Genomic DNA, 26,504 nt, shown 5'->3' with positions numbered 1-26,504 from the left:
TTAGGGAGCCAGGCCTAGTGGTGGTGTCCACAGTTGAGCAGCTGGTAACTGGGCCACTCACGTAACCCAAAATGGTGTCATGGAGACATCTTACAGTACCTGCTCGATGTAAAACCATTTTAGGAAGAACCCTTTGCATGTAGTTTTTTTCTTGTTCTCCAACATGTATTTTAGACATAAATTTGAATATTTACATACACTAGGTGGCAGTGCTGTAGAATATATTCACAGAACAACGAGAAGGGACTCCTAGCACAGCTTGGGTGTATTACAGTCATGTAAACAGAAGTTGCGTGTGCTTTTTTGATGTGTAAAGCAGAGTGAGAAGCTGAGTCAGACCAAATTGTTTGCTTTCCCTTTTCTTCACTTGGTTAAATTAAGACAGAAACAGTATAAGACATTCTGCAGTACAGCAGGGGGGCCCAATTTCTGGGCTGGATTCCAGCATGGTTTGATGATTTCCTGCCTCACAGACACTTGATTCAATTCAATTCAAGTTCATGACCAAGTTTAGAAGGTGGTTATAGCAGGGAAATGACCAGACTGTGCTGGACTCCATTTGTCCTGCACTGGATTTAATGGATTTTATGACCCATTATATACAGTCTGATAGTGGTTTAATATTGTGAAAACTATATTCTATGTTATGTGTTTCTTCATTTGATTGTTTTGGTTTCTCATACTCTATCCTAATCTCAGTGATTACTGCTAACTCCCTGTGTTTAATATACATACTGTATAAATGAGACTGTTTTGCACAGCTCAGCCTATGACATAAATGGAAAGACAGATGGAAATAGGATTTCCACTGAATTTCTGTAAATGGAACAATACAGCTTGATATTCTTTAGAGATACAGAGAAATGATGCGCAGCCTTAGAGCAATGCATTCATTTGTATTTCCAAATTGTACATAAACACTTCATACAAATGTAGTAATCACAAATCCTCAAAAGTACAACACTCAATAAATACCCAAATAACACAGTAATATAAACTCACACTCACGCCATTGGGCATGCAGACCACAACAATGCACACATACACAAATCAATCCAAAACCTTAGAAATTAATCAATGTGAATATTAGTGTATGTCTGGAAAAAAACATATAAATATCATTAGCAAATGGGACTTCAAAATTACAAGAATTACAGCCCTGGAAAAACATTGTTGGGGCATGCTTGATAATGATGTAAACATTTCCTCATGCTACAAAACAGATGGTTGGTCGTGTTTATAAGAGAGTGCCAGTATTTACAAGGTTTCTGAAAGAAGGAAGGCTAATTTAGGTCTGGATTCCACTCCAGTTCTTATCATTTCTGAGATGGTTTATGAGTAACAGTCCTGATGTCCAATTGATACATTCAGTGTCCAAAAGCATTAGTGAGAAACTTGACTCTTGATAAGCTTCCTGTGTAATTGAGAAGATATTAATTTTACTGCAGGCACGTTGCTTCTTTCCCTACAGGCTGTTAATGTATTGCATGTCACTCCTGGGCACAAATTATTGAAGTGTTGACAATAAAATACATTTTCTACTATAATCAGTCAGAAGGATATGCTACATGGGATTCTGAGAGGATTAGAATTTGCTTTATTGTTAAAAAATGTGTATAAAACGTGCAGCAGTGATAGGGAGAGACTGACAGGTAAGGTCCAGCAAGTAACATAGAATCAAAAGGCAACTGACTGACAGTCCATCCCTCAAACTCTCCTGGTAACGAGCAAGGTGTGTTCAAGTAATACAGTATTTGTGCCGGTCATGAATATCAATCATGCATTGACTATGTATATGATGAGCACATACAGCATATAGTGCACAAAGTCTGAAGTGCTCAAATGCACTCTGAGTGTTCATCTCTAACTCCATGCAGCATTAAGTTATCATTGACATCCCCTGTAAGATCCTCACTCCTGGCAGGAGCTCTGAGGGAGTTCATTGGTCAGGACATGCCATCGCTCCACCCTCTGTCCCTTATTCCTCAGACAGTCCATCCAATGGCGTAGCGCATCTCCCTGTGAGTGACAGCTCAGACACACTCCACCTATACCCACCACAAAGAATGATTTTCATTAAAGTGTATACCCACAGTTTGTCTCTATGTTCCTTTATTCATGACAGATATCAAGACAATTCCTCATTTGAAATGGATGTTCTTATTTGCAGTAATGGAGGCATACTGTGTTATAACCATGTGGGGGAAAAACACAGCATGAAATAGTGTGGATTCAGGATTAACATCTGAATAACCAGCACAGTGGCGTGCCTTAGCAGATCGATACCATATGCACCAGACTGTCTTTGTTCTCACCTATAAAATCATTGGATCGACCCAGGTCATAGTCCCATACGGTGACCTCTAGCGTCTTACTGACCAGTTCTGTGAGAGAGATCTCATAAAAGAACTCCTGTAGGGGACAAGCAGGAGGGAAATGATGAAACTGAGAATTTAAATCCTCAGATAAACATCCCGGTCAGAATTCATGGCAGCATGCTGTGGAATTAGTGTTTTGCCGGTGGCGTTTGGTATCACTGAGTGCCCTCGTACAGGCCTGCAGCCTCTGCGCTCTTGACAAGATAGCAAATGGAAGCTGAGAGTACTAGTTCCAGATTACACAATGGAGAAGTCTAGTGTTGGGGACTACTGCAAGAATAGAAAAGTGCCACTCAGTCTGCCTGATGATACTCAGCGCCCACACACACCAGGCAAAGAGTGATAAGCAAATGGGATGAGTGAATTGAAGAGAAATGGATGACAAGACTAGACTGTCATTAACACTCAGCATTCATTCTTATAGAGGTTATAATGGAGATACATGCCCACATGCACATGCATACAGATAAATAATCTGCAACGGATATCATAAGGTCGGTACCTCATTAAATTCTGGGTTAAGGGTCTTTTTAATCACGGCCGTTTTATGTTTTGATTTCTTTTGCACATCAGGCTTCAGATATCTGCAGTAGTAAAAAGAGGGAGAATGATGGAGATAAGCATAGACACAAACAAAGTGAGAGAGAAATAGAAGGACAGTTGCACCTCACTAACATACACACACACACACACACACACACACACACACACACACACACATATCGATTGAAGCACACATAGCTATTTGCTTTTCTGCTTTTCCGGCTGTGTCCCACTGGCTTCCATAAAAATTTGATTTGCTTTATGCACTGCTGTTAACTCTCACTCCCTTCCCCCAAACAACACAGCCACATACACACATTCTCACAATCCCTATCATGATCAAAGCCAAGATTCTTGTGTGTTTTGTGCGCGTGTCTGTGTGTATGTGTATATGTGCGTGCATGTGTGTTTGGAAGACAGACAGAGATAAAATGACATGGACGTGTGGGTGGGAGGTTTGTTGATTCTCTTGCCATTCTGCCCGAGGAAGGTATATTTATTTTAAAACATGATGTGGGAGAGAAATAGAGGGATTAGAAATATGTAAAGAAAACATGGGTGCATGAACCGAGCAATTAAGATTCCATTTGTTATTCTGTCTCTTACTCTCATCTGTACCCTAAACACCGGTTTTAATGTTTTTTATAATCTTCTGAGCTGAGCTGAGCTGAAGTACCTGAGCTGAAATGTTTTCTTCCTGCTCAGTAAAATGGATTACAGATTAAATCATCCACCCCCACCAGACATGTCTTACACCAACACACTGTCCTCTCACGTTTTGACATAGGGATCAGAGAAGCCATTGACGTCCATGGCGGCGAGGTGAGCACAGCGCTGAACACCGACACACAGACCTCCCCGCCGGGCCTCTCCATCTCCCTCTACAGGCGGAGGCAGGAACTGGAGCGACAGTAACAGACGGCCTCTCTCCTCCAGACTGTGCAACTGCTCATGCTCCCACTGCGGAGGAAGTAAAACGAGGCGGAAAGTAGAGAGGATGCACTTGAGAGGTAGAAAATTCAGAGTGGTGAGAGACAGTGAAGCCAAAAAGGGCACCAGTTAATCACCAGTGTCAGTAGTGACACACCAGGTGCCCGAGAATAATTGTCTATAGAAGGATCCTGACCCAGCAAGGACACCCATGGATTAAATTAAATTAAATTAAATTAAATTGATTTAAATTAAATTAAATTAAATTAAATTAAATTAAATTAAATTAAATTAAATTAAATTAAATTAAATTAAATTAAATTAAATATTATTCCTAGAATGCATGCAATTTTTCTTGCCACATGGCATTCCTTTTGGGTGCAATTGCAATAAAAAAAGAGAAGTTGGGGAGCTCAGGAAGCCATGAAACCAGAGCTGACTGATAATGAGCTCTATAATGAATTAAATAATTTGGTGCAATAGACCAGCAGTCCCGAGCGTGTTTAAAGAATTGCAGCTCTATTTTTCATACAAGGAGAATGTCAGGCCTCATGAGGTATCTATAAATCAAATCTGACATATAGTCTCTTTTGTCTAGTAAACCACCAGTACCAATATGATCTTAAAAATATATTTATTTAATAATAATAATAATAATAATAAGGAAAGGCTAAAACAGTAAAAAGGATTAAAAAACACAAAAAAAAGTCAAATACAACAAAAAGAAAGTAAAACAAGAAATAAAATAATATGAAATATAAACAGGCAAACAGTTCAACTATAAATCATTACAGTTTAACATGTTTTTAACAGTATCCTGTGATTCTGTGGGTATTTTGAGTATATTTCATAGTTTGGGCCTATAACCAGAAAGAAGACTTATTCTCATTTTGAATCACAATATGCTTTTTCAAATTAGATGGTGATAATAGCTTCTAGAGAGGTAAAGATGACATCTCATTTTATACGTCTTTGCACATTCCAGGATATTGGAGCATTTTGCGGAGGTAAGGCCAGGGGTGCTCATTCTCAAGTTCAACACTGCAGTCCAAAGGCTTATACATCTTCAGACACACACTGGCAGTTGTAGCACTACCATGTCTCTACCATGTCTAGTATGAGAAGGTCACAGCAAATGATGGATTGGTGCAATCAATGGCTGGCTGAGAGAAGAAGAGAACTTTGAGATTTGTAACTAGTATTTTGAAGTAATTTTTTTGGAAATAAAATTAAGTAAGAGTACAAGTATTGAATTTCAATAACACTCAAGTAAAGTATAAATACCCCAAAATAATAAGTATAGTAACGAAGTACACTTACTCAAGTCCTTTCTACCCCTGCTTGTGTCTCTGTGAACTCTTAGGTCATTTAAAACTATAACAATGCTGTGATGAGCCCAGAAAGTTGACTGAAATGTTTAATTAAGATTATTTATGTTACGTTATTCAGTCACCTGAATGGACACTAATTTTTTTTTAAACCCCAAAATGGCTAACTGGAGACATAGTTACAATGGAGTCCAGATTGATTTTCTTTAGCAAGAGCCTGATGAAAGCTGATTTATAGCAGTGGGAATAAATGCCTTATTAAAGCGATTGATTGACTGAAGTGCAGGACAAAGAGATTTGTTTGGAAAAAGTTTGAAGATCAAAAGTCAAGACTGGCATGACTGGGAGAACTCAATAGCAAACTGATGTGCTTCAGGTTTAACTACTGCAAAGTTGGATTTAATCATTTAAACTTGTAGGAGCCACACTTCTTTTCAGAAAAGATTTTTTTGGTCTTTACTATTAAGGCAGATAAAGAACAAACGCTGCCAACTTATTGCATTGGCGAGGTGATAGATGTTCAATACTGTGTAGTACTGTTCAATAATGCATAATACTGAGGGTTATCAGTTGAAGTTGCAGTTGCTACTGTGGTCCTTGATCAAGCTGGAGAAGTATGATTTCTTTTCAAGCTTGATTTAATCATTTAAGTGACGCTTCTAGGCAACAGTTAGTTCTATATGTCTCCAAATCCTTTCTGATTTTCTGCAGTCTCTTTTAACTACACAACGACAGTAGCGTTTCTCCAGAGAACCTTGAATTTGCCTGATTCAGTTTTAGTTTTCAGTTCTGCAACAGTGCTATACAATCTCTTAATACCATTGCCATAATAGGACAAGAATGTACATAAAAAGTATTCATAAAGAACACAGCAGTCAGCCTTGAGATAGCGCCGGATGCTTGACCTTCTAACAGGCTTAGTTTTGGAACACGAAGTGACGATAGCAAAGAAGATACAGAAATTGTTAGACGTTACAACATGTACTGTAAAGGCCATGTTGATGTCCCAATGACTAAAACTGGTGTATGAGGGGTGAAAGTCAAAAGGAATTAAGCAACATTGTAAAATCGTTAGTTATGGGGTTATACTTAGTGCATGCATCCATGTGACTGTTAAAATTACTGAATATTTGACCTTGGTATTATTCATAATTATCTCTGTGCCTAATAGTGACTGATCCAGTGAACAGGGAGGGGGAATTCGAAAGACTCTAAGTTCTTTCCAATCGATATTACTAAAACCATCAAGCCAAGACTGTGTGGGAAATAGGAAATTAAAGGCATTATCTTCAAAGGGCTGACCAACAGTCACAGATTTATTGGATAAGACTCATACATTCACCACAGCACTAAAACAAAGCTGAGAAATAGGCTGCATAGCATTAATATCCTTAACATAATGAAATCTACAGTTCACCAGCCCATACAGACCCTATAGATAAAAATCAGGATGCATGGGGAGACAAATAAACCTAGACAAGGACAATGAGAACTTATTTTAAGTTATTGAAGACTGTTCCAGAGAATAAATCTAACTACTCTATATGTGTGGCAGTCTAGGAAAACCCAACAGACGTCACTGTGGCTGAATTCTGGACAACAGTTTTTCAGAATGTTTTCAGTCAATAATATACTTTGAAACCTATACACACTGGGTATATGAAAACGTAGAACTAATTTCGAATTACTTTTTTTAATTACTAATTCCAAAGATCATGTGGTAAGGAGCCTAATTAACAAATGCAGCAGTTAATGCTCAAGTCAAAATGATGTCTAATACCTTGATAGCTAAGTGTGCTTTTCTCACACAGCGAATAAATGTCAGGATTCGATCAAGGTTTTGGATAGCTACATTTTAGCAAAATGGATTATAATTATACTGTGCTATAACTTTACTTCTGGTTGAGATATATTCAAATATGACACCTATTTCAGTTCAGAAAAGCCTGTCATTCTCAGAACTATGTATAGTAGAAAATCTTTTAAAACACTGACATTCAGTAGTGCAAACACTAGATGACCTACTCCCTAGATTTGATACAAGCACATTAAATTTTAACAACACTGTGCTATTGCTGGTAAACTATGACAAATTCTAACTACCCAGGCTTGAATGACCTTCCTGAAGAATGTGGAAAGAATGTTATATATAATGTTATCCAAAGGTATAGTTATCAAAAGGTTAAATATAACGTTATCCAAAGGTATAGAGATTTACTCCAATTCAACATGAAGCTGGATAATTGATCAAATTATGAGAATAAGATTATGAATAGCATTAGATGTTTCTTGTTCTACATGTTCTCTGATGTTTGCTCTGAGGTTTGTGTGCATGCTGCAGTATGTATCATTAAGTTTAATAGCAGTCTGGCATTAACATTGCATGATTCTCCATGAAGGATTCTGTTTGCAGACTTTCCTCTTTCAACAGATCTGAAGAATTGGAGGAAAATACTGTATCCAGAGTTATTTTAATCATTTCTGCCCTGTTGATCTTAATACGGATGTCTCTGGAATATTTTTAACCACACAGTTAGGTGCCACTTGACATGGAATTAAAGCCTTAAGTGTTTGGTTCTTCACTGTTAACATTTTTATTTAGGCTGTAAACATCTAAATTCACCAGTTAACACCTGCACACCAGTTGAATTGGACTAAATGGATCATTTATTTGAATGTGGATGTGACCATTGGCTGCAGTCTCTAAAACTGGGACCTCTGCAACCTGTAATTGAGAACACTATAATGCTTTTATACAGATATGCACACACACACACACACACACACACACACACGCACACACGCACACATCATTAAAGCTTGACCGAGCTCTATTCAGAAGCCCATCTGTACACAGAGTTTAAAACCTCTGTGTTCTCCTTAATTAGCCCTGTGTCTAAGAGGGACTGATCCAACAAACGGGGGAGTGGGGGGAGATGAAGGGGGTTAGTGAGGGGGTGGAGATATTCGAGTGATCCCACATAGTAGGGGCTTTTTCTAACACACATTTCTAGCCCTTCCATTTCTCTTTGCAATGATTTTAGCACTAGATGTTTTTTTGAAGGAACTCAGTGGCATAGCTGTCGATAGTGAAAACTGAGTTAAAAGACACGGCTTGACAAGATTTTATCTTGAGGCTGTCTTTTTCACCCTGTTCCTGTCTTGTTATTTTGGCGTTGCTTTACAAATCTGTCATTGGCTCTGTGCACACAAGGTCCAGGGAGAAAGACAAACAGAAAGTGAGAGAGACAGACAGACATAGAAAATGAATAATTCTAACATCCCCCACAACACTCACTGGCTCTCGCTGACTTGTTGCATCTCATTATTTCTCCCTTTTAGTCATTTTGTCACATGACGATTTGTTTAATTATAGATGGCAGGTCTTAGCAGACGACATAGTTGATGCTGACTTCACCCATCTGTCACTCACGACATCTACTGCAGTCCAAAATCCTTGTTAGATCTTTCATATGTCTGTGTGTGTGTGTGTGTGTGTGTGGGTGTGTGGGAACTAGTCCCTGCCAGACCTGTCTAGAAGCTTCATTAATGTTACAGACTGGGAACAGACACAAATAGCTAGCCGAATAATGAGAGACAGAGTCACCCTATCATGCACACCTTTCATATAAATAAAAAACAAATATCAAACACACACACACAGCCAACAGTCAGTTCAAAACATTCTGATGATGAATGGTAAAATAAAATAACTTTAACGTATAATATATAACATATAAGATATACTATATAATATAATATTGCAATATGGCCAGTAATCTCATTTTAATCAGACAAACCTGATTACAGCAATAAAGGTGCAACTGCACTGAATGTCAGTCATCTGGTAGATTTATGAGCATAAGATCACTGGAATATTGGAATTCTATAGTTTATGTAATATGGGGTCAAATTCAATACATACATTCACAGCTCCTTGCGCACAGTTAAAGGAGTTATTGCAGAAATATCAAATTTACACAATTTTCCAACTAGCCCAAATGTAATTGGGCACCTAAGATATGTTTGATTTGTTTGCTGCTTTGCACTGAAGCTGCTGAACTAACGTGGCTAACACAACATTGTTAATTAAGCTACATAATCAAAAATCATTCACTCATCTTGGTCAGGGTCACCTGGTCTGGGAACACCCTGGATGGGGCAGGATTCCATTGGACCAGGGCACCGTGCGCTCACACATTCATACACTCATTTACACCTAGGGGCAATTTATCTTAGACAACCCACCTACTGGCATGTTTTTCGGAGGTGAAAAGAAACTGGAGAACCCAGAGGAAACCCACACAGACACAGTGAAAACATGCCAACAGACAGTAACCTGAGCTCTAAGGTGGTAACATTACTACTGTGCCAGGTATTTATGCTTGTGTAAGTTTCTGATTAAAGGAAAAGCGAATGCACTCATCCATGATGGACTGCATGTATGCCTAATCATGCATTTTGACATCATGAGAAAAATAAGTTGTGATCTCAACAAAATAACTTTTGTTATCTTGATATCACGAGAAAAAAATAATTAACTGATTAATAGGTGGGAAAGCTCCCTGTGTTAGCCTGTTGTCTGTCTCTGTTCTGATTCCAATTATTCAAGATGGCTGCCTCCATAACATTACAGCATTAAGCTACTCAGTGAAGTTTTCTTTATGTTTATAGTTTAAATTAAGTTGAATCTTAATTTCTGTGCCATTGCTGAAGAACTGAATGTGGTTTGGGCAGATATTTACAGAAAATGTTTAAGGTAAGATATACTTCTGTTACTTGTTAGTTTCATTAGCCTTGTAGATAGTATGCAAAACTAAAGATCATCTAGAATGTGCTGGCTGATCACCTAAAGGAATAGTTTAAAAAAAATATCTCAGATAAATCCTTATCCTTATTTTCCAGCACGGTTTAGGATGTATGAATAAGACGCCTGATCATTACACCCATATGTGCTTTCTGAACATCCCCAGATTTATTCCCCTTTTGCACTTGTAATAACCTCCACTCTTCTGGGAAGGCTTTGCTCTAGATTTTGGAGCTTGGCTGTAAGGATTTGCACATTCAGCCACAAGAGCCTGAGTTCAAGTGAATGGAAATTGTAAATCTCAGCATACAAAGACAATTATACAATTGTGTGCTTCCAACGTTGAGGCAACAGTCTGGGGAAGAACCACATATGGGTGTGATGGTCAGGTGTCCACAAACCTTTTGCCATATAGTGTATCTTTAAACTTTTACTGTATCATCAGCTATTTCATAAGCTATTTCACTTCACAGTATTTCTACAGTTTCTCACTAAATGTTTCATTAAATGTCTCATTACATGTGTCAGGATAGATTTTGACTTTTTCCAAAAGACTAATGACCTTCAATTCGCTAATGATAATGAGGAGGTGTAACGAGCTGGTAAACAGGTGTGAGGACACACACACACATGGGGAGAGATATATCTTTCATATTCAGATGTATGTGATTAGCACACAGATGGCACAGGATCAGTCATCAGTCCCTATCAGATTCTGAGTGTGTATCAGCAGCCAAATCAAGATTTTTAAATAAATACCAACACTGCTCAGCTATAATCTTCTGTTGTCATGAGAAACATCCTCCTACTACCTCCTCGCCTCCAAGTCTGTTCTCTTAGTTTTCCTTTCCGTATTTACTGACAAGTTTGCTCTCTCTAATTACTTAACTCTGCCAAATTTCTCTGCCATTCTCTGTCTCCACTTTACATATTCATTCCACCTCTCACTCTCCTCAGTGTCACTCTCACTTGTTTTCTTCTTCTTCCTCGCAGTGGTGTAACTTTGTTCTTGTCACGTCCATTTTACATCTTCTGGGGAATGAGTTGTCCGATGGTGATCTTTCTACATTCACATCTTGTTTATTTGTTTCTGCCTGCCATCCAACACCCTTTGTCCCCCCCTCTCTCTCTCTCTCTCTCTCTCTCTCTCTCTCTCTTTTTCTACCTCTCTGTCTGTTTCTCTGCCTCACTCTCTCTGTTTCTCTACCTCTATTTCTCTGTCTGTCCCTTTTTTCCCTGTCGGTCTGTCTGTCTCTCTGACTCACTCTCTCTGTCTGTCTCTCTTTCTCTGTCTATCTATCTATCTATCTCTCTGTCTCTCTCTGTCTGTCTCTTACTCACCTCTCTGTCAGTCCATCTCTGTCTCTGTTTGTCTATCTGTGTCACTGTCTGTCTCTTTCTCTCTCTTTGTGTCTCTGTCTGTATCTCTCTCTGCCTGTTGTTCTCTGTCTTTTTGTGTTTCTCTGTCTATCCTCTCTCTCTCTCTCTCTCTCTCTCTTGTGGAATTCCCATCCACCTGTTCTGGAGTTTTACATTAGCAGATAAGATGACACAAGCAGAAATGTTACCATTACAATTCTAAACACTGCAAAAAAAAAAAAAAGTCTGTTATTTACTCTTGGGTAAGAGGGAAATTGCAGTGGTGAAAACATATTTTGATCAAATCATCTTTTGTTGCAAATCCTAGACTACTTATAACTGCATGGCTGTGACTGGTAATCTCTTCATTATGTTATTCTGTGAACTCCATTTCAGACTATTTTCATAAATTGATGAGAAATTTGTATGTTCTTTTGACCGCTTTTACGAAATTCACTTAAAGATTGCAAATATTTGGATAAAAAGTCCTCTTTCTGACTCTTGGTCTGAGAGAATAGCCATTCCTCTGTTTATTTTTTCTCATTTTGCCCTCTGATCCCTCTGTGGTCTTTGATGTTGTTGTCATTCTGTCCACCTGTACTGCAATTTCAAATCTTTGAGCAAGGTCATAAGGTTTTCCTCTTATCAGCAGTGTTTATCATTTTATTACAGGTACAGAAAAGAGAAAACTATGTTATATATCACCCTTTCTCTTACTCTCATATTGCTGTGTCTCTGTTCTTCATCCAATGTGCTTTGAGAAACAATGCTGGGGCTTGCCCTTTATTTTTTGTTTCTTGCACCACCCCCTTATCCTCATCATCCTAGTCTGCCACTGGATATTACATCTCTTTCGTCAAGCGGTCTACAATACGGCTGCATTGATTTACAAGCCAAGTGGTTGCAATCAAAAAGGAAAGCAGTTAAAAACTAATACTGGTGTCGAAAATCAATACACACTTCCCGGTTCACGTTAGAGCTCGTGGGAGAGAGAGAGCTCAAATTTCTTTCAGAGATAGAAGATAATAGACAACCCAGAAAATTGTTTCATGAGGGTTCATGTTTCTTATGGCAACAGGGTGGTTGGATGAAAGAATAACACATCATACTTTTTTCTTAGTTAATGTTACATTTAGTGTTGTGTAACATCCGTGAAACGAGTAATCACTTACGTTATAGCAGCTATAAAAAGTCATTCCCTCACCACCCTCTGTTTTTTCTCTCTAGTGACGTTAATAAGAAACAAAACACAATTTGTCATGTTATTGAGAAACTGGAAAGAGCAAAATCCTCTGTTCTGAAGGCTTTCCCGTGTCAGAAAACTTAAAATTAACTGAGCTAAATCACACTGGATCGAATCCTATCAGTGCTGAATCGAATCGTATTGGACCAGTAGTAAACTGAAGTATATTGAATCTTTTCTTGTTTTACTGTATGGTTTGTGTATCATATACTACATACTGAGATGTGTATTGTTTTGTCTGAAACAGGGAGATTGACACCCTTAATATTTCTCTTAACAGTATTATGTGTATTAAGGTTTTTAATCACTTAGTTCATTGAATTGTCTAGAAATTGCTTTATCTTTTAGCGAGATGTTTGACTTCCAAAGTACTTTAGGAAATAAGATGATGAGAAATGGATTTTATTCTTCTTCCCACATATTACAATGTACACAGCGTTCTTATTCTAAGTACTTATTCACTTTGATCTCAATGTGAAAACACTGAAGAGCGATGATGAATGCATTAAATATGCAGGCAATAATTGGCTTATTTAAGCCTGATATGTATTCAAGCTCTGAAATGTCAGTGCTGGAAACAGATGGATTTAATGATAGTGAAAGAGGGTGAGAGAGGGGGGGTGGATAGGGAAATAGAAAAAAAGGGAGAGAGAAGGTTGCGCTTGAGTACCTCTCTGAGATAACAGGAGATTCCTCGCAGTGCTGCTCCCATTGCTGTTGGGGAGGGAAGCTGAAAGAAAGATAGAAAGAGTTGGAGGTTAGAAACACTCCTTGAAATGTTTATCACACTTTTTCCAGGATTACTTTCAAAGTGCCTGCCTGTGTATGGGACTGTGTGTGTGTATGTGTGTGTGTGTGTGTGTGTGCTGTGCTTACAGGGGGTGGATGCTCTAGGCAGGTGTAGAAGCGTTTTGTCTGGTCTGGTTTCACACGCCTCAGAGCCACCCGCGACTCACCAATAAATTCATTATGAGTCAGCTTGTCCTCATCACACACTGATAACCTGAGCAAGATTATAGGAGAGACAAAGGACCAGAGAAAGTGAGGGGGAAGAGAGATAGTGTGTGTATGAGTCTAAAAGAAAGAAGAGGTGGGCAGAGCTTATTTTTATGCAAAAGAAGTTGCCAAATGGTAGAGAAGTGAGAGATTAGCAGAACAGAGACAGCCAAAAATAAGGTCTGATGGAATTGCTCCTGACAGAAATGTATATTTATGACTGGGATTAGAATGATATTTGCAGAGCTGACAGCTTTTTTATTTAAAATCCTGCACCCCTGCACTCGCATCTCATGTTCAAAGGACTGTGTGCATTAGTGGATCTCAGCCTCAGCCTCAGCTCTTCAGTCTCAGAGATAAACAGCTAAACGACTTTCCTTTGTGCTCTCTTCTACCTTTTGCACCACCCTTTTTTAAAAAGGAAACCGGAAAAAGGAAAAGGCCAAGATAGAAAACATTCTCAGCCTTCAGTCGCAGATGTGAGATTTAGGCATATGGGTAATTTTCAGAGTAAACCTGGGTCTATTGTAAAGTAAAGTATATAGTCATTTTAAATAACAGGTTTTCAGTTATCAGCTAACTTCTGGGAGAGCTTATAGAACCATCATGCATTCACTTTCAGTGATGTGCAACATGAACAAAACTTATGGCCTTCACCTGGAAAAAAATCATTTATGTGATTGATTTTGCAAAGTTAAGGGCCATAATGTTTTAACAGGGGACCTGTGATTGGCTCTAAATGTGTTTGGTTGTTTTCTAATGGGATCTTACAGGAGTCTGGTAGTTTCTAATGGTGACATGGTGTTTTGTTTTTTGTTTTTTTTTACTTCTTCTATAATATTTGCATCTGTAAAGATAATGTTCTTTGGTTTGTCTTCAAGGAAAAGGGAAAAAACATGCACAGTTTACACAGAATGGTTCAAAAAACTAAAAACATCCACTGAGCAGCAGTTCTGCATGTGGAAATGCTTTGTTGATGGGAGAAGTCAGGGGAGAATGGCCAGACAGGTTCAAGCTGACAGGAAATCTAAAGTAATTCAAGTAACCACTCTTTACAACCATGGTGAGCAGAAAAGCATCTCAGAATGCCAAAAATGTCCATTACAATACAAGAATTTAATCTATAAGTTAAGATCTTTAACTGAATATGAGTAGACTCATGAAAACCATTATAAAAAAATCCACATCAGTCCCCCTTGGAAAGTTAAACAATATTTTGAGAGGCTTTTTAAGGAAAGAATAGTACCAGTGCTGCATATTAGTGCAAGAAAGATTTACAACTCTGAGCAATCTTGTTTATTAGGTCATAAATTAATTCCAGCAAGTAGCTTATCCTGTTGGTTTATGTCTTATATCTGCAAGAGACAGGGCTGTCTAAAAGGGTGGGCAAAAATGGCAGGCACACTGACTATACATCAGCTAAATTTATAGCAAGAGATGCGTGAGATTGAGTTTGAGATAAAATTCCACAATCAGGCAAAAAACAAGCAAAAGAGCTAGTGAGAACTCTTAATGAAATGTTTTTTTAAATGGATCATTTTTGTATCATTGTCATTGTAGATCAAGCACTAATGTTACTCAGAGTGCACTTTGCCAGACGGAATATAAACCAATGATGAGTCTGCTCCTTTCTCTTCAGCCGGGGAGAGACTATGATGAGTGGTGTGGGAGGAGTGTATATCTTAAATGAAGGGGGGAATATTTTTGCCAGCGGCACAAAGTGGCAGCTGGAAAGAAAAACTTGGCAGAGTGTATGTGAGAAATTATGTTACTGATAATAGAGAATGAGTTGTTGTTAGAAAGCAACAACAAATAAGTAATCACCTGCTGCTTTGCTCTATATAAAGTATATTTTATTAATATTTGCTATTTTAATTGTAATAGTCTTTTAAGGACTTAAACCTACATACTATTAAATGTTCTGGAAATATTGGAAGAAACATTTGTTTTGTCTAGGGTATTCAATCCTACTCATGTACACACCTATTCCTTTACATGCTCAGACCTACATATTTGTGAGCCTTTTACATTTTTTCCCCATTATCTCCCCAATTCGGTCACTGGGTATTCCCACCCAGCAGCCAGCTCTCCCCATCATAAATACTGACAGCTAGCAACTGGAGAGGATGAAGGCTATTACGTGCTACCTTAGAGACACGTGTAGTCACAATTCTTTCTGAACTGCTGCTAATGCTGCTTTGAAGCGCATTGTGTCACACTCAGAAGAAAATAGCTATCTGTCCTCTTACACATACATGAGCTCATAGATTCTCATGATCGGTTAGTGTCACTGTGATTGACAGAGGAGAGAGAGTATGCCATCTCTCCCACCCAGACAGCACAGCCAACTTTTCTTCCTTGGGACCCAGGCTACAGCATTGTCGAGATTCAAACTTGTGATCTCCCAATGATAGGGTGAATGCTTTGCTGTTGCACCACTCAGGAGTCTGAGCCTGTTACTTTTTACAATTACAACAAAACAATTACAATTTGCAGTTCTGCAAGATCAAGGTTTCTGTGAAAGCAGAGAATCTTCGCCTGCATTATACAATGAGTTTTCATACTTACTCTGAGGCCCTGCCAAGCAATAGGTTACGTAGCTATTTCAGCATATCTGTGTTTATGCCTCTAAATCTGAGCAGAAGGTTCAGCACAACAGCACGCATACACCAGCTCATAGAGCGCACTTACTGCCTCACTCTGTGGGCCTGTGCAGGACTCTGAGGGACTCAGACAAGGAATCCATGACATTGAAATGCTTCTTAAATATATAAATTCTTTTAAAGAAGTTGTTGTCAAGGCATTTGATGACTGCCAAAGTATTTATTTGAGCTATAAGTTATAATATTTCACAGTGCATTCTTAATATAAGTTTAAACTCATGTATGCATTAAGAATGAGAAATTGTTCGTCTTGTCTCCTGATGCCTTAACATCACAGGAAATATTAATGTTAAATATAGCGAGTTATGTACGCAATGTCACAGGCAGACAACTTCAGAAAAACAGTTTCTTCTGAGATTTAAGCGGCAGACACATACACAGACACAGACACCTACCCTAAACACTGAGAAATGCACAGCATTCACAGAGAAAAGGCTGAAATATTACTGCCACAGAGATGTACCCTGGGAAGGCTGTGTGGGCGACTGGCATACACATATTCATGGCAGAAAAGACACTTCCTGAAGGATTTTTAGACTTGACTTCTATAGGCTGCTCAATTCCCAAACCCACACACACCTACATTCCTCTCACACACGCACACATTACCTCAGGGTCTTTCTGTGCATGTCTTCTTCCGTGATTCCAATGTATGTTAGAGTCTCATTCCAGACTGGATTTAGAGAATTCCGTACGGTTTTGGTTTTCAGCTTATTAGCCTGATGAGAGACAGGGAAGGGGCTAATTTATTCATTCAAATACAATAACTAAAAATACATGCGAGCGCAAAAGACATTTGAATGGATAAAAAGAAAATGAACTTTAATTTTATATTTTCTACATTAAAAAAAATAGATTTCCAAAATGTTCAATGTGGTTGTATTCTGCAACAAGCCGACAATATAAAAATTCCAAAATAATAATAATATAAAAACAGAAACATTCAGACAAAATGGTGGCCTTACACAATATTGGAAAATATTTAACTGAAAACTGTAAAACCAATGATAATAATAATAACATTCACTTGTGGAAAGAATATCTGTTAATTTATGCCTTCATAGTTTGGTGTAAAGGGTATACAAAATTTGGTACTTAATTGTTTGGTATGTATGGAGAAAATATGCATAAGAAAGTTATGAATAATGAACGTGAGGATTCAGTGCCAGTACTGTGGTTTAAATTGACCCACCTTACTCGCTCCAGGCAGGAGATGAATCTTAACATACGGATCTGCCAGGCCGTTGAAATCCATAGGCTTCAAACCCTACAGGAAGAGAGACTGAGAATTAAAGCTTCTCACAGGCATGTTTTTTTTGTAAAAGTGACTCGAGTCTCAGGTCCAGCAGGGATTGTAGGTGGGGGGAGTGAATGACCAGCGCTCTCTCCCACCCTCAATACCACGACTGAGGTGAGACCCTTGAGCAAGGCACCGAACCCCCAACTGCTCCCCGGGCGCCGCAGCAAAAAGGCTGCCCACTGCTCCGGGTGTGTGTTCACAGTGTGTGTGTGAGTTCACTACTGTGTGTGTGCACTTGGATGGGTTAAATGCAGAGCACAAATTCCGAGTATGGGTCACCATACTTGTCCACAAGTCACTTCACTTCACTTCACTAAAAACTGTTATGAATGTTTTTAATAAAAAAATAATATGCAATTTTATCTAAGTAGATGATCAAAAATAGATGAGCATTAAAAAAATCTACAAGCTCACTGACATATTGGCATCTCTTAGGACTTCTCTTATAATGTAGCTTAATCTTTTAAAAAATAAACAGCAAGAAAAGTACAAACCTTGGCTCTGAGGATGGTGCAGTGAAGGGAGCTGGTTGCTCTCTCATACCGCAATTCGAACTCTAACGTCCCGAGAGCCGCTATACCATAATGGAAAAATGATCATATTAGCATACACACAGATGGATTAAACTATTCACAGTGCAATTTGTCAAGCTACAACAATCAGCTTTAAGCACCTCTGGACTGAAATTGCTCATCAGTAATCCATTCTTATTATAATACATACAAAGGCCATAACACTCAATGGTAACACTCCTGTTTTCAGAAATGACCCAGTTTAAATGTTTACTAGATGTGGGAGTATATTGCTACTAACTGACATGTAAATAAAAAACATTGGGGATTTTAAAATCCATTTCACATCTATCATATCTATATACATACAGTGAAAACGGCGTGTGTGCAATATTCATGCAATTAAAGCGCCAATTAAAATGCACCGTTACACACTGTATTTATGTAATATGATTATGCTGGACCTTGCTGAATGTGTGTAACAAATGTGTGGGAAATACTCGATACAGCCCTGTAGCATCACACCTGCGCCTACGTAAGGTCTAGTTATGTATGTATCTGGTCTCTATGATTATGACTCACAGACCACAACCACCCATGAAACATAACAGAATGCAGTAATGCTCCTGCAACATTAACGATTTTTCAGCCACATTGGTTTGACTTTTTTTACATCCGTTTGTTTTTTTGTGAGGTCTGATTCATAGTGGTGTTGCCCTAGGCATCTCAACATACTTAGAGGACATTATCTACTAAACCGTCCCACTTTGGTCATTCTTTAACCTCACTGCATTACAGCATTTCAAACTTTCTAGCATAAACATCCCTCTTACAATAAGACTGGGTTTTGCCGACATTTTGTACATATTCCATTTTTAAGCTCTGCCCTATGCGATAACGAGAACTAGAGGTGATGGATGGCATGAGAGCTTACTGCAGTCATCACTGTCAGAGCTGTTGATGTCCACTGATGTGTCCACACTACTGGACAATGACAGTGTTCCACCAGCTCCCCTGGCGCCGGCCTGCAGTGGGGAGAGGAGTGTGCTGCTCCCCGCTCCAGTAGCCCCGAGCCCAGGGCTGAGGGCCACTGGAGAGGCGGCAGGGTGTGGGGAGATGGGCTCGCCGGTCGGGGAGAGACGGGGGAAGTAGGCAGAGATCTGTCTGATTGGTCGGATCGGGCCCGGGCAGACGTCTATGGCCATGTGTTCCTGGATGGAGATGGTGAGTTTCTTTCCTTTACGCACCGTCATAGAGCTGATTGGAGAAGACAGACAAAATAATGAGAGATAATGCTGGATTTACTTCTCATATTCAATTTTAATTAATCTAACACTAATACTAATAGTACTGCTACTACTACTACTGCTATTGTTGTCTGCTATTAATACCTCTACTACTACTACTATTACATATACTACTAATAATAATAATAATAATAATAATAACAATAATAATAATAATGTTTTGTTTATATAGCAGCTTTCTCACAATGAAGGTTGCTTATTTGTATAATTAAATGTGGTGTAGTTAATAAATTTACATTTTTGCCAATGTTTTTCATTTGTTTTGACCTTACTAAGGGAAGGATTTGCCTTTAAAAATGCCTTCAGAGTGGTCAAATATAACGTTTTCATGTTCTGATGAAAACATTATGATGTTAAACACATGATGCTTAGTATATGCCCAGCGTAACTATTTAGTTAATGTTCTACCTAGTTAGGCAATGCTAACCTTAGCTTCTGGGCCATCTTTAGCTAACTAACAGCCAAAGTTAACTCTTTAATAGGAATTTAGTTATTTCAGTAGAACATAAATTTTTTTGTAGGATTTTATATTATGGTACATATCTTCTTCTACTCCATGTCACTTCTCTTCACTTCATGGTCATTGGGCGCGAGCATGGCAGATGACTGTGATTGGCTACATGCTGAATTCGACCACTCTGAAAGCATCTACTTTTCCCTGGAAATCCCAGATGCTTTTCCTTTGGCCTAATTTACATAAAATCTGTATTTTTGAAATTGTTCGTTTATTAAATATACCACAGAAAATAATTATTTAAAGTGACATGTACATAATTTAGATCTATGAAATTCATATTCAAACACTTTTCTCAGCTTCCAAGCTCCATACACTTCACTTATCTTTATTATGAAATGCATTTTTTGTGAGTTTGTGCAAAACCCTTTTCCTTGTCCAAAAATGACTTTTGCTTTAAAACAGATCCTTTATTTTTTAAATTGTGTCCAGTTGTGTATTTATTATGTGCCAACTTCATGACAAATCACCAAAAAATTAGATGTTTGACCTGCCTTGTCCAATAAGCCACTGTGAGCCAGCATCTTATTGCCATAACTCAAATTTCAGTTGAAAACCTTCAACCTGTTTTACAAACCTGGACGTGAGCTGCACACTAAAGCAGGCGACCAATATCTCAGTAATTAAGCTTTGTCTGCTCAGGCTAATCTTTTTTTTTTTGTACCTTCAGTGCAACCGGAGGAAGTGGATCAGCGCTGAACGTATTGTGAGCTATTGCTTATAGGGGTTAGCAAGCCAGAAAAAGGGCAGAATAAGGCATGGATATGGAGTAGAAAAGTATTCTTAGAGACAGAAAGTGAGAGAAAGAGAAGGAAAGAGAGAGAGAGATTTAGACTTTATCCTGCTGCCAACATATCTTATTTCCAGCAAGACAAGCAAAGGGGAAAGAGTGAGATTCACTGGGGGATTTATCTGGCCATTAAGGTCCTAATTTAGTGAGGAGGGAAAAAAAGGGGGGAAAAAAAGCCTTTATTTTATTAACTGTCACCTCCACAGTCTTCCTGTAAAGGTTTGATCTACAGGCAGAATGACAGAGAAGAGGAGATGGGAAAAAAAACAGCTTACCAGCATAACTAACATAGCAAATACTGCTTTTCTAAAAAGCAACCATGGGTGTTATTATGGTTTATACTGTAATCAATGATAGGTGAAAAGGGATGAAAAAAAAGAAATGAATGGAGGTTATTTAACACTGGATGTTTCCTCACAACCTCACATGTAGTTGAGCCACCGTGAGCCAGATTAGTCCCAACTAGCCTTAAGTGCACAAACACACACACCCACACACACACACCGTCAATCTGTCCTGTCCGTCAATTCAGCGTTCTCACTTTGACAGGTGTCACATCTGGTGGCTGTGACATTATAGCAAGAGGATTTAGTACAGAGGCTCTGTACCAGCACGGCTAATGAGATCATGACACGCACATGCTAACAAAATTAGCGATTAGCACAGGATTATTATGCTGTTACATGTCCAATATCAAATGTCCTCCTTGGCACTATACAACTACGCAATATTTATTTTGTAATGTAATCTTTCACAACACACTGTATATATATATTTTTTTATTTTTAAATATATATTCAGTGAGAGGTTTTTTCCATGGTAATGGAACAAAAAAAAATTATAACAAATGTACACACTTGTTATAAATTTTTAGTGCATTTTTGGCAATGTAGCTGTCATGTTTTAATGCATTTGTGTGCTGCTGTGTTGATCTTGATTGACAGTATGATGATTTCTATAGAGACTGTCGGGCTATAATACAAAGCAAACTCAATTGCTATGAATATGGGTTTTTGAAAACTGGCATTTTCCTGAGTTAGGAATTAAATCATTTAATATTAAAGGAGCTGTTTGTAATTTCTACAGCATGTTTCTGCCTCCGAGGCAAATCAAAAACCGCAATGAAAATATTGACATGCCTTCCGCTTCACCTTAAGCACCCTCTGTTTTTATACATTCTCTATTAAAACCGTGTTTACCTCGTGAATTAAATTTTTAGGAAAAATTGCAGAGCTGATCTGCTGTGTTCTGGGCGGGGGGCAAAGATCATTTCTGGGTCATAAAAATATAAAAGAAGCCTGAATTAAAGAAACTAGCCATTCACTGCATGGGAATATTGCGAATCGCATTTTCTCTATGGTTTATTTTTTTAAAAATTAAGGATCTAGATGTAAACTTGTAAACATTGCAAAGCGCACCTTTAAATCATGATTACAAAACCTTATACCACAGCACTGTTGCATTCTCAAATCTGAAAGTGTTAATTAATCTATAGTAAATCATTCACAGGACTATACTGTGGTTCACATAATCTAAGTTCATATAATCCAAGTCTAATTATAAACAGATTTAAGGAAAAAAAAAAAAAACATTATTATTTAACAAAGAAAAACATACTCTCATTAGTACGGTGCAGCTTTTTGTTTTAGGAGATGTTTATTTAGTATTTACGGAAGGAGTCTCCAGTGTTAGCATTATGTAACAGTAAGTTTTCCAGTTTCTCGGTAACATGACAAGGTGCGTTTTTTGTTGTTGTTGTTGTTGTTTTTGTTTTTTTGTCTTATTAACTTCAAGAGAGAAAAAAGAATAAGGGAATGATTGTTTATCATTGTTATAATGTAAATGATAACAGGAATTACCATATAACATTAAATGCAACTATAAATGATAATCTTTGGCAAGTTTTTATGGTAGAAGATGAATAAAACACTTCTGGAGAAAAATAATCCACTCCGGGGTGGTAATGGCATGGATTATTTTCCTATAAAGCCCTGTCTCGTTGTATTATTTGACAAATCAAAGCCCTTACATAAATTCATGATATACATGACACTCGTAGAAAAGAAGAACCTCTTTTTCTAAGAGTGCACACAGTACAATGAGTGGATTGTAGCTGCAATCGGCATTATTAGTATAGAGTTTCACTTTAATAATCAGCAACTGCCCCATCATCACTGACTGTCTAAGTCCTGCACTGGTGTAAAAGAAGTGAACTCACACACACTGCGGCCAAGTGTGCTAGTGTGTGTGAACTGACTGCAGTAACCCTTCTGCTGTTAGGGCTTGGAGCTGTCAGCACCACTGCTCTCTAGCTGCTAGCTCTGTCAAATTAGTGTGTGTGTGAGTGTCTGTGTATGTGTGTGTGTGTTTGTGTGTGTGTATTTGTGTGTGTGTGTGTGTGTGGGGCTAATTGAATGAGTGTCAGTGTAGCTGAGAGTGGATCACAGCAAGAGGTGAAATAGGATGTTGGAGGGCTATTGCTGAGCATGAGAGTGAGAGAGATGGAGGAAGAAAATGTGTGTATGTGTGGTGTATGTGTGTGTGTGTGTGTGTGTGCGTGTGTGTGTGCATGCATGCATGCTAATGACAGTAGGTGGTCAGCCGTGTTCATTATGGTTGTTGGCAGTGCAGGGAATCTAGCTGTATTAGGAAGCACTCTGAATGCCTGTGTGGTTTGAGCAGCAGGTCTAAGCTTGCCAAAACTGCGAGTCACATCCATCCTAGCCTTGATTCCTAGCAAATACATCATCCTGAAATGCACTGACACTGCAATGGAATCCACAGAACATGGAATGGCTCAATCATTTTCATTTTATCTAGTGATTTGGTCCAGCCAGATTTATTCTAACGTGCATTGCTCAGAATGACTGAGTTCTGAGATCGTTTGAAGTTGTTCTGTGCCAAGACTGATCAGATCTTTCTTTAGTCAGTCTTTTCCAACACATTTGAATGTGGATAAAGAACCTTTATGGTGTCAGCTTTTAAACTACTTCTGGAGAAATCATCTATGATGAAATATCAGTGCCAAGTTCATCCCAGTTGGATCAGTGATCCTGCGAGTACAACATCTATGCCTGTGCTTGAGTTATTTTCATATCTATCCTCTCACCTTTTCTCCACTGTGTGTCTATAATATTGTTTCTCCAGGTCATGTCTGCTCGTGTTTTAGATCTTTACAGCCTCCCCCCACCAATGTGTCTGCTTCAGTTGATGTATTGGCATGCCGCTTTAAAATATATCACTTCTCTTTTTCATTCTTTCTAACACTCTCATTTACGCACAATCCCCCAATGGCACACGTGCACTGCCTCGGTCATCTTTCTTACTGTCACCCTTACTTCTCTTTATCTGTTGAGAACGGCTCACTTGGCTCTGATGAAAAGCAGAAAGCCAGCAACAGGGAGGGGAAAAAGAGAGCAAGAGGGAGAGAGAAGCAGTAAAGTGCAACAGAAACTCATTTCAGTGGAAGCTACAGATTGCAGCACAGGCTTGGATTAACAGAGTAGCAGGATAATAAAGGCATATTCATTACTCAGTATGAAGAGTTCTCACCTAACACCAAGCTTAACCCATTAAAGTCGGCTTAACATTCTTTATTCTTCCATTTAGTAACTGCTGTTACTAAATAATACTGAAGAAAATATGGGTAATGTGAATGACTGAATATGAACCTGAGTTTAAAGGGTTAAGAGAGAGAGACAGAAATAGGGTTGTAAAGAGAAGGATGAAACAGGGAGTCAGGAAGAGAGAAAAGGTTAACACCATGCACACATTTGGACATTAATACTTAACATGTGTGTGCACTATATGGAGGAGGAGACAGCTATATATAAAGAGAGAGAACTCTATTGGAACAAACCTAAACAGTCCAGTTAATAAGGGGTTAATATTTCAGACGTCTCTAATTACAAAGATAATAGTAAATACAGAGAGGAGGACACAAAAAGAAAATCAAAGAGAGGAAATGGTGAAAGAATGATGGAATGAATGAAAACATCCACTTTATACAAAGACAAGCACAGGAAGTTTTCAGAGAAAGGACTAATTAGAGGAATTCCTTCACTTACCTCCGATTGCGTGAGTATAAATGAGTCCCTCATAAACAAGTGGATTCCAAAGCTTACAGGTCTGCACTAACAGGTGGTGTGAGAGAATGAGAAAGAGAGCCTGAGAGACAGAGAGAGAGAGAAAGGAGAAGGAGGGGGGAGAGGAGAGGAGAGACAGAGCGATGGAGAGAGTGGGGAAGAGGCAGAGATGGAGAAGCGTGAGTGTATATCAGATGGTAAATAATCTATAGAACTGTCCGAAGAGGTATAACAGGAGGTAAGGAGAGGTCGTGTGCCAGTGGACGATGATAGAGAGAGAAAAAGAAAGAGTGACTGTAAGAACTGAGAAGTTCAGTTGTGACAAAATGCTGAGTGAGAACATGCACAGGTCTGCATTGCATGGGAGAGAAAATTTCATTTCTGCGCTTCTGCTGCCAATTCCCAGTCCCAGTGTGCACTCATCTTCTGCTTTCCTCCCTTCTATTTTCCCCTCCTCCACTTCCACACGTTCACTCTTTTCCCAGGCACTTTAATTCACTGGCAATCCTCCAATATCCTTTTGGAGTGCATGCATTTATCTGTTGTGTCAGCCTCAATGAATATCTGTGTGCGCATTAAGATTCCTTCCAGCTTCCCACTGTCTCTGCTTATGACTGCATTATAACTGTGTGTGTGTGTGTGTGTGAGTGTTTGTGAGATTTATCCCTGATCCAGGGAGCGTGCAGCAGCAGGATAGCATGTAAGCAGCGACTTTATGCTGTGCCACATAAGCACGTGCCAACAGCAGCATCTGTCTTTCTCTCTATATAATTTGCTCTAATGATGCCTAATGATACACGCGTGAAGACACGGATTCAGGATAACCAGTTTCAAAACCCCTCCTCTGTTTCAGTTTCCTTTCCTTCTCTTTTTTCTCTGTCTTTCTTTGCCTCTCTTTCTGTGGTCAGTGACATGGTGGTAAGCGACATCCCCCAGAGTGAGCAGTATCTCTGGTTCTGTTTAATAATATCTTCAACTCTGATGCAACACGTCTCATTTATCTGTCCCTGTCCTCTTTTCTCCACTTTGCATTGGCCCCCACACTTCACTTCTCTGTTCTTCCAATTTTCCTCCATGCTTCTTTGGCTGATGGATTGTTATCTCTTGTTTCTCTGCCATGGTTGACTGTCTGTGTGGCACACATGTTCTTGTCCAACATTTCCTCTCTCTTTCATCTCCTTGTCTTCTTGTCATCTTGCTTCTCATGCTGGCCTCCCAGTGGAATATACAGGCTATTTATTAAAAGTCATGGACTGCCTTATCATGTCAAATCGGCTCACTGCACAGATGTAATGAAAGTAAGCAGCGGCTGTCTGAATGATATCCCTCTGTCCTGAAGGCTGAACAAACCCCAGCTCGGGGTGTCATATCCAGTGGCCTCTGAACTGCTTGGCAAATCAAGCAGTAGCATGATACGGATCAGGACCGTGCTACCAATCAGTTGGGGTGTTAACCGCATCATTTTAATTAGCATTTGTTCCTTTAGCACACTGTGGGTGCATGTCAAAAAGGTCACGCGTATCTCCAGACCCTTGAGATGCAGAGATGTTTGATTGAAGAGGAGATGGGTATTTCTCTACTGTCGGCAGCCCTGGAAGAGCCGTATAGGCCACCATCTTGCGAATGGCCATTGCTACTGACCAGGTTGAATTGAACTTTTATTGCATCTTTAATACTTCATAACACACTGCGGATATTGCAGAGATAAATATCACAGGCTTAGTTGACCGAATTAATAGAAGAAAATTA

The 26,504-nt window shown here is 38.8% G+C and overlaps 1 protein-coding gene across 1 annotated transcript; it reads right to left on the bottom strand.

Moving 5' to 3' along the window:
- Positions 1 to 876: 876 nt before the first annotated feature.
- Positions 877 to 25,490, bottom strand: doc2a (double C2-like domains, alpha). The gene is made up of 11 exons (XM_026916917.3): positions 24,738 to 25,490; positions 18,994 to 19,316; positions 18,042 to 18,121; positions 17,440 to 17,514; positions 16,857 to 16,966; positions 13,465 to 13,591; positions 13,259 to 13,318; positions 3,697 to 3,881; positions 2,881 to 2,962; positions 2,316 to 2,412; positions 877 to 2,048 (listed from the first exon to the last, which is right to left on the bottom strand). The coding sequence occupies exons 2-11, from the start codon at positions 19,310 to 19,312 to the stop codon at positions 1,912 to 1,914; spliced, it is 1,272 nt and encodes a 423-aa protein (XP_026772718.3). The 5' UTR covers positions 19,313 to 19,316; positions 24,738 to 25,490; the 3' UTR covers positions 877 to 1,911.
- Positions 25,491 to 26,504: the final 1,014 nt, after the last annotated feature.

Source organism: Pangasianodon hypophthalmus, chromosome 13 (genome assembly GCF_027358585.1).
Source record: "Pangasianodon hypophthalmus isolate fPanHyp1 chromosome 13, fPanHyp1.pri, whole genome shotgun sequence".
Lineage (NCBI taxonomy): Eukaryota > Metazoa > Chordata > Actinopteri > Siluriformes > Pangasiidae > Pangasianodon > Pangasianodon hypophthalmus.
This window is presented reverse-complemented; position numbering and strand designations above follow the sequence as displayed.

Excerpts from the sequence above, each read along its gene's own strand:
- doc2a (XM_026916917.3), bottom strand. The coding sequence starts at position 19,312 with ATGACGGTGCGTAAAGGAAAGAAACTCACCATCTCCATCCAGGAACAC. Across the intron at positions 18,122-18,993 it reads CTCTGACAGTGATGACTGCA|CGGCTCTCGGGACGTTAGAG; the intron begins GTAAGCTCTCAT and ends ATTATGGTATAG. Across the intron at positions 17,515-18,041 it reads GCACCATCCTCAGAGCCAAG|GGTTTGAAGCCTATGGATTT; the intron begins GTTTGTACTTTT and ends CTCTTCCTGTAG.